A 9,576-nucleotide genomic window follows, 5' to 3' on the forward strand; every position below is an offset into this window, starting at 1 on the left:
CTGGGGTCATATGTCAATGGCTCATCACTGAGTAGAGCTAGCTTAAGGTTAATGAACCATTTCTTTGCCTTGTCTTCCGCATAATTAACCTGTGAGATGTACCACATTGCATCTGTTGTTTGGTCATCTGACTCATTATCTTCCTCTAATAGATTGAGTTGAGGTAAGTGTTGTGCTTGTTTACAAACTCTGGCAAAGTGGGTTCATTTGCCACATGCTTTACAGGTGACACCGTATGCTGGGCATTTGGCTTTGGCATGTACTGAACCACAGTAATGACAGGGTACGTCGTTTGGCATTCTATGTTTGTTATTATCCCCTGTAAACTCTGTCTGTTTACGACCATATGTTTGGCGTTTTGATTCTGAACGTCGCTCACAGGATGTATAATGTAAAGTCTCTGGTTCACATCCACCAATTTTTCTGATTTGCATTTGTGCTTGTTCACTTGAACGACCCATGTCAATGTCTTTGTTCAGTGTGAGGTTGGGTTCTCTGAACATGCACGCTCACACAGCTATATCTTTAGTGCCTATGACAAGCCTGTCACGGACTAGTTCCTCTCGTAATGCGCCAAATTCACGTGTCTGCTAGCTTCCTCAGATTTGCAATGTTCTGCTCTGATGTTTCACATTAACTTTGTTGACAAGCATTAAACATGTACATCTCGTAGATCACGTTCCTGGATGGCTCAAAGTGTTTCTGTAGCGCCTCTATCATTTTTACCGGGTCAGTTCTCTCTGCTTCAGGCATATGAAGATGCCACTGTAAGAGATGACATTCCTTTCACATCACGGTTAGCAGAGTTGCTATGTGGACTTTTGCTTCCTTTCTGTCCAGAACGGTAGCGATCTCATATTTTTCCCACTGTGCTCGAAAAAATGTCCAGTTGTTGTTTCTATCGCCCTTCATGTCCATAGGCTCTGGTACTGGAATTACCAGGTAAGCCATTGTTGTCATTGTCATTTAATTTTTTTTGTAGCTGGTTAGCCAGTTGGCACGTCCCTTCCTACTGTGCATTTATCCGTGTGTCGTTTTGATATTTTGATTCGTCAAGGATATACCTATTTGGTTCTGTCTTCTGACACCATGTTTTGTATGGTGTTCATTCTGTACAAGAGCAAGGTAATGTTAATTAGAAAGTCTTTACTTCAGCATCACTCTGTAGCATGCATACAGCTCCATTCAGTGCATAGTAAGTAATGCCTAACTTGGCTCAACAGTACTATATAGAATCACACTCAGATACACATAACAGCAATGCCATCTATTGGCTTGGCGACATCTCGTAACAGCATGTATTTGAAACTATCTACATTGATCAGTCCAAAATTACTTTTTAATTATGTAATGGAAATACACTACATGGCCAAAAGTATGTGGACACCCCTTCAAATTGCTGGATTTGGCAATTTCAGTCACACCTGTTGCTGACAGGTGTATAGAATCGAGCACACCGCCTTTGCAATCTCCATAGACAAACATTGGCAGTAGAATGGCCCATACTGAAGAGCTCAGTGACTTTCAGTGTGACACCGTCATAGGATGCCACCTTTCCAACAAGTCAGTTGCTACCTGCCTAACTGCATAATGCCAACTGTAAAGTTTGGTGGAGGAGGAATAATGCTTTGGGGCTGTTTTTCATGGTTCGGGAAATCTTAGCGTTACAGCATACAATTACATTCTAGACGATTCTGTGCTTCCAACTTTGTGGGAACAGTTTGGGGAAGGCCCTTTCCTGTATCTGCATGACAATGCCCCGATGCACAAAGCGAGGTCCCTACAGAAATGTTTTGTCGAGATCGGTGTGGAAGAACTTGACTGGCCTGCACAGAGCCCTGACCTCAACCCCATTGACCACTTTTATGATGAATTGGAACGCCGACTGCGAGCCAGGCCTAATCGCCCAACATCAGTGCCCGACCTCACTAATGCTCTTGTGGCTGAATGGAAGCAAGTCCCTGCAGCAATGTTCCAACATCTAGTGAAAAGCCTTCCCAGAAGAGTAGAGACTGTTATAGCAGCAAAGTCGGGACCAACTCCATATTAATGCCCATGATTTTGGAATTAGATGTTCAACGAGCAGGTGTCCACATAGTGCAGATTGGATGCATGCCAATTTTTCTGTAGCCTGTGGCTGATGCAAGCCCACATGATAAAGCCATGAATAGCGGTAGCATTAATCTCACCATTGCTGTTTTTATAATGAGAAAGTGACCAAAAACCATGTTCCTTTTTTTATGGAAGGATTTTTATGTAAAGCCAAGTTGAAGCCAACATTAGATGTTGTCGTCCTCATAATAACCACACATGGTTTTACCACGAGAGTAGCGCAACACCCTTCAATTGAAGCGGCGAAAACACATGAAAGTCAGGTTCTTTAACAGATTTTTGGTTGAGATGGAGATGTGAATTAGAGATGGAGATGTGAATTAAATCCATACTAATTAGTGGGACAGATAGAACTATCGAAGCAGAAGATAAATCTCCTTAAAATGTTGATATTTGGTTGTGTTGACAACCAAACACAATTCAATATCACTTTTGAACAACAATTGCTGTTGAGGACTTTGCAAATGCTATAAGCCTAAATAGCATCATTTATGATATTTGAATGATAAAGTATGGTCACATTTCATTTGCTCTGTTAAACCCCTACACTTTGGAATGACTTTGATAGCAACAGTTAATCTATTTCGTTTTTAAGTGGAGATCTGTCAATAATCATTCTCACGATAGCACATTGGTAATACTCAATGACAAATATCATAGCTAAGCAGGGCTGGGCTTGGATGGGAGACAAAAGGATAACTGTAGATAGATACATTTTCCATTAGGAGGTGCTGCCCAGCCTATAGTTTTTTTTTCTGATAGTGGAGATAACGTTGAAAATCGGATGTTTTAAAGGTACAGATTCAACATATTTTATACAAGGTTTGTCTATGTTGAAATTTGGTTACCATGATGACATAATCCTGTGGTTTAAATTTCAACCTCAAAACAACAGTTTACGTTAATGACTTTTTTCAAATCCAATGTATTTTCCACGTATATTCCACGTCACAATACGTTGACAAATTACGTTGAAACAACGTTGATTTAACCAGTTTGTGCCCAGTGGGTTGTTTTCTTTGTGTCTGACCTTTTTCATGTGTCAGTGTACCACTACAGTCGGGTCATCAGGACAGGGTGCCATACTCAATGTATTATTTAAATCATGCGTTTCAAAGGCCCCCTTCATTTTGAAAAGCAGAGATGACAGAGGCCCGTGCTCGAGCAGGAATGTCATAGCAACCTTGAAGTTCAGTGTCCACCTGAATCAAATAAAAATAAGTCTAAGCTCTCCAACAGGGCATTCCAATCCAGACAGAAATTGGATAAATGCATCTCATGTTGGAAGTGAAAAGACGTCTCGGTTGGGATCTAAAAGCGCTCTGTCAGAAAAGCTATTTTCTTTTGTCAGCCCTACAGAGCAGGTGCGCTAGGCTGAGCTGAGGTATTGTTTTAGCGGGAGTGAAAGGAAGGCCTCTATAAAAAAAAAAAATACTTTGTTACCTGGAGACATGGCCACCGAACATTGCCATTGCTCTCATAAAGCCATACTCGAGCTGTCAGGGAAACTGCTGTGCAGTCATGAAGCTCCGTCTGTTTGCCTGCAGCACAACAGTTGCCCAACACCCACTCACCCCTCCTTTCTCAGAGTGAGCCGTGTGTTTGCTAGCGTACACTTCTGAGACAGACCGCCTGTGTGTGTCTCGCTCTGTGCCGAGGTAAGGGGTGCCGATGTTTAGACATGCTTAGAAGATTTAGGGATCGGAGCGAGTCAAGAGACTTCAAAGGCAGGAATTGGGCACACATACACTACCAGTCAAAAGTTTGACACACCTGGGGTGGTATACAGAATATAGCCCTATTTTGTAAAAGACCAAGTCCATATTATGGTAAAACAGCTCAAATAAGCAAAGAGAAACGACAGTCCATCATTACTTTAACACATGAAGGTCAGTCAATACGGAACATTTCAAGAACTTTGAAAGTTTCTTCAAGTGCAGTCACAAAAACCATCAAGCGCTATGATGAAACTGGCTCTCATGAGGACCGCCACAGGAATGGAAGACTCAGAGTTACCTCTGCTGCAGAGGATAAGTTCATTACAGTTAACAGCCTCAGAAATTGCAGCCCAAGTAAATGCTTCACAGAGTTCAAGTCACAGACACATCTCAACTTCAACTGTTCAGAGGGGACTGTGTGAATCAGGCCTTCATGGTCAAAATTCTGCAAAGAAATCACTACAAAAGGACACCAATAAGATGAAGAGACCTGCTTGGGCCAAGAAACACGAGCAATTGGTTCCAACCGCCGTGTCTTTGTGAGACGCGGTGTGGTTGAACGGATGATCTCCGCATGTGTAGTTCCCACCGTAAAGCATGGAGGAGGAGATATTATGGTGTGGGGGTGCTTTGCTGGTGACACTGTCAGTGATTTATTTAGAATTCAAGGCACACTTAACCAGCATGGCTACCACAGCATTCTGCAGCGAAACGCCATCCCATCTGGTTTGTGCTTAGTGGGACTATAATTTGTTTTTTCAGCAGGACAATGACCCAAAACACCTCCAGGCTGTGTAAGGGCTATTTTACCAAGAAAGAGAGTGATGTAGTGCTGCATCAGATGACCTGTCCTCCACAATCCCCCGACCTCAACCCAATTGAGATGGTTTGGGATGAGTCGGACGGCAGAGTGAAGGAAAAGCAGCCAACAAGTGCTAAGCATATGTGGGAACTCCTTCAAGACTGTTGGAAAAGCATTCCAGGTGAAGCTGGTTGAGAAAATGCCAAGAGTGTTCAAAGCTGTCATCAAGGCAAAGGGTGGCTATTTGAAAAATATAAAATATAGTGTTTAACACTTTTTTGGTTACTACATGATTTAAAACATTTTGGCATATTGTTATCTGGTAAACGTGTGTGTTTCTTCAAAATACATAAAAGAGTGTCTCTCCTTAGCCTTCAGGAGAGTTTGTCCATAGGGTTCCTATATGTATAATTCCTTAGTGAAATACTGGGGCATTGTAACGGTAGCAAAAATGTGATTTAAAAAATGCATTTACCTACCAAAAATACTAAAAACGACTTTTTCCTCTGCTTGTTATCACAGGAGGCCAGCTTGTCCATCTGGCTTTACTACAGCGACAGTACCGCGTCGCCTCTGACCTTCTTCGACCCCAAGGACTACAACCTCAACGCTTCAACGCTGAACGACAAGGTGGTGTATGTATCCCAGGAGCCTCAGCAGCGCTGGCCGGTGGTGGTGGCAGAGGGCGAGGGGTCCGGGGAGATGGTGCGCATGGAGATGACCATCTGCGAGGCCTGTCAGAAGACCAAGCGCAAGAGCATCATCGCTTCGGCCCCTGTGTACGTGAAAGTCCGCTTCGGACCGGAGGAAGACTCCGAGGAGGAAATGGAGATTGAAATTGAGCCAGCCCGTGTCACCAAGCAGCCAGTGGTGGACTCCAACATCGGCGGTGGAGGCTTCGAGCCGTCCAACGAGCAGCCGGCGAGCGTTCCTATCGACTACACCAACTTCCCGACCATCAGCAACCAGGAGAGGCCCACCGAGGGAGAGGAAGTGGAGGAAGACGATGACTTCATCCACGCATCCCGCAGCATGACTGACCTGGAGATCGGCATGTATGCCCTCCTGGGCGTCTTCTGCCTTGCCATCCTGGTCTTCCTCATCAACTGCATCGTGTTTGTCCTCAAGTACCGCCACAAGAGAATCCCCCCCGAGGGCCAAGCCAACATGGACCATTCCCACCACTGGGTTTTTTTAGGGAACGGACAGCCCTTGAGGGCCCAGAGTGACCTTTCACCCCAGACAGTGGAGAGCCCCATCAACCACGTGGAGGGGGTACAGAATTGTTGCCATGGGGACCATCACAGCAGCGGTAGCTCCCAGACCAGCGTTCAGAGCCAGGTCCATGGGAGGGGCGACGGCAGCTCTGGGGGCTCCACCAAGGAGCACGGCGAGGAGGCCAGCTCGCCCACCTCCAAGCGCAAGCGCGTCAAGTTCACAACCTTCACCACGCTCCCCACAGAAGACATGCCCTACAACTCCATCCCCATCGCAGATGAAGAGGACATTCAGTGGGTCTGCCAAGACATGGGCTTTCAGGACCCAGAGGAATTGCATGACTACATGCGCAGGATAAAGGAAATAGCCTGAAGGGGTGGCTGTTAAGAAGCCTTGGAGCTTTCTAAAAATACTTTCCTTTCTATTTTTCTCTTTTTCACTTTAGTGAGAGAACTTTTCACAAACAAAAACCAAGGCCAACTACTCTTCTGTTTTTGTTTGGGTTCGGGGTTTTTTCTTTGCACAGTGCCGTTTCCCGTACACACTCACTTTTTTTGGAAGTCGCAAAAACAATTGGAAAGTCAAAGACTAGACTAAATGATTTTAAACACTAGTGAAATGGCTTTGTGTGGATGTCCTTTCTAAAGAGGTAGGGGAGTACACTCTCAAATGGAATTATAAGCTTCAGTCATGAGCACTGTTCTGGAGGATGGATTTGAAAAGTTCACTGTCACTGCTACTGGGGATTAGTTAGCAGACAGGAGTGTTTTTAGCGGGACAGGTTGGGTCTTGGCTCTGTGTTTGTCGGTTTATCCAAACTCCAAGTACCTTCTCCAACAAAGAGGCCTTTGATGTACAGATTACATTTCAAAGAAACCGTTTTTGGGACGCATGGTTTTACGCCAACATGGGACAACATGATGGAAAACCAATTGTCAAAGACGCTCATTAAAAACCATGTTATGATTTCATTCAATGTCATTACTGTACATTTAGCTACATTTCATACATAGTCCAAGCCAGTGCCCTACTACTGGTTTCATACACTATCCTGATTAAGTCTAATGCCTTAGAATGGGTTATAGAATGGGTTTCACTGATTACAACTGATTTCAATGCTGACACCCTGTTGTCACACTTTGGGTTAAGGGGCAGTGCGGGGGGCAATTATCCAAAATGCTACAACTGGTCAAAGGTTTAGTTATATTAGAAAAGACAAGAGCTTGTACGTATATAGTGAAGTAAACGATCTCTGAAGTTCTTTGCATGAAATGAGACACTAAGGCACAATAAGCAATTTTCAAAATTTATAAATGTTTAAATTTGTAAATTATTATCTAATACCTAGACAATACTAAAGGACACATGCTATATCATGCATTACGTGCATGCCGTGCCAGACCTGCCTACTGCAGCCCTTCCTCGTATGTACATACCATGCCCAGCTGAGGTCCTCTTCAGCAGCAACATTACATTGAACTAGTTATCAGGCAGAAAAGGGGGGAAGTGTTGTGTGCTGGGAACGTGTTGGCCCGTCACTGTAACCATAGAGTTTCCCACTGTACACCTGAGGCCCTAAGAATTACAATGAAAGAACTCTCATCCCGACAGAAGATTTTGTAGCAGAAATCGTTCCATTTCCTTTTTTTCTTCTTTTTAAATCATGGTCACCTCGTGTAATCATGCTCCCATTGAACTTCATTTATTTGTTTTAATTTTTTGGATTTGTGTGTATTGTTTTGTATTGTTCGGTATTACTGCACTTTTGGAGCTAGAAACAAAAGCATTTCGCTGCACCTGCGATAACATCTGCAAAATATGTATACGCGACCAATAAAATTAGATTAGATTTCATTTGACACCAACTCATTTGTACGGAGTCACAATATTTGTGTTGCCAATTTCCAATTAACCTAAACACATAATGAGAAGTACTATGTTTGGTCCAAAATATGTCAGTAATAAAGCATGGATGCTGCACAGGAGCTGGTCATGACAGTCACAGAAGCCAAGCGCGCCGGTGCTGACACATTGTGCCATTGTTATGGTGGTGACGCCTATTAAGTTTCTCAGAACTGACTTGGTTTGATGAAATCTAAATTTTTATGTTAGGAGTTTTGGTTAGTGAACCTGCACAAATTAGAATGACTGCAATTGATGAATGCAATGGGATGCCATTTGTAGGTTTGGTTGTGTAGAAACATTGGCTAGAATGTGATGAATTTTAAAGCACTGGGTGGGATTCTTTGAAGGTAAGTAATGTTGATTCGTGCTGATCTGATGATCTGCCAAGTTCTTTTCAGGAGTAATGAAAAATAAACAGGACGAAAATGTTTCAATTTTAATTTTAGTTTATTTGTATGCTCTTAAGCAGGGCTTGGATTTGCTGTGTTTTTGTTAATCACATGATTTCACCCAACCACTCAATTTGAGTTATGAATCAATTCCAATCAATTAATTTCCACACAAAACATCAACCTAGATGGCTGACATTTTGTCGATGTCCTACCTGCTATTTAGTTATTTTAGACTTCTTAAGAATTTGATTTACAGCATGCCATGTGATGTGCGTTCCAAGTGGTTTCATTGAATAATGACCTAATTCCACAAAGTGATTACATCTCAATCAAGCCCTGTTAACATCTAAAGGTAAATGGTCTTGAAACTATTCAAGCCTCTGCTTCAAACAAAGAAACGGGTTGAGGAAGTGAACAGTTGGTTACAGCATGCCTTTCTTTTTTTAGCCAAAGTTTTAACCCCCATTTTAAACAATGGTGTCTCAGGATGAATGTATTGATTCTCTAATGTACTTTGATCATCAGATGGGTTTTTTGTCTCTAGTATTACACCTGGTCAACCCAAATCAGAACCACTGCTTAACAACAGTGGTTTAAGTTTCTAATAGCAGCTTTTAACATTTTTTTTTTTTTATAGTTCCTTTCTTTCGAAGTAGATTTTATGCTTTCAGAGATCACTCATTACAAATGTCTTTATTAAAAACATTCTATGGCTTCTGATAATTTGTATATGTTTCCTTCCTCCATGTATATATGTATATGCAAAACCATTTTTGTAATGTGACTTTGGTGAAGGTTTGCATACTTCTGTGTACCGTTTGCATACTTCTGTGTACATTCTATTTCTTCTCCGAGCTGCTGCTACAGACTTGGCCTTCTCACATGTGGTTGAAAACATTTGAAATGTACCCCACGTGGAGACGTGCGAACCTCACGGTTCTGGTGACTGTGCTCCACCACACTGACAATACTATGTTAATGTACAGAACACTGTTCAATTTCCTGTATTCTCCTGAAGAACAAAACCCTTGTATTTCCCCCATTATATGTAAAGGACTAAAGAAAATATAATACATAAACAATGTGTCCTTTCTACTCATCGTTATAGCACTGTCAGAAAAAAGTGTCATTGGGTCACATACTGTGTATGCGTCAACATTTTCCAAACTTCAAACTGTCTTTATGTGAGATGGTAGATGCAATTATTTTAACCAGTTCCTTATCGTACTGTTTATCAGAAGTAAGAAAGCCAGACCCACATACACAAACCATTTTCATTCTACTACCATTGAATTATTGTCTGGCTACCCAGACACTACCTAACCATGCCCACTGACGTTAGTTTATTTTCCGCAATGAGTCTGGATCTGAGTACCTCCCCAACCCTTCACCGAATGCGAACACATTCTAACCGTTCTAATTGGTCCAG

The 9,576-nt window shown here is 42.5% G+C and overlaps 1 protein-coding gene across 2 annotated transcripts in view; it reads left to right on the forward strand.

Moving 5' to 3' along the window:
- LOC121537694 (transmembrane protein 132E-like) overlaps positions 1-9,232 on the forward strand; it is a 404,416-nt gene extending 395,184 nt beyond the window's left edge. For both annotated transcript variants that reach the window (XM_045222612.1, XM_045222611.1), the window contains exon 9: positions 5,155-9,232. In XM_045222612.1, the coding sequence (XP_045078547.1) occupies positions 5,155-6,222 (1,068 nt within the window). In that variant the 3' untranslated portion in view covers positions 6,223-9,232. The remainder of the gene's footprint in view (positions 1-5,154) is intronic.
- The last annotated feature ends 344 nt before the right edge of the window (positions 9,233-9,576 follow it).

The sequence above is a fragment of the Coregonus clupeaformis genome, chromosome 9 (assembly GCF_020615455.1).
Source record: "Coregonus clupeaformis isolate EN_2021a chromosome 9, ASM2061545v1, whole genome shotgun sequence".
Classification (NCBI taxonomy): domain Eukaryota; kingdom Metazoa; phylum Chordata; class Actinopteri; order Salmoniformes; family Salmonidae; genus Coregonus; species Coregonus clupeaformis.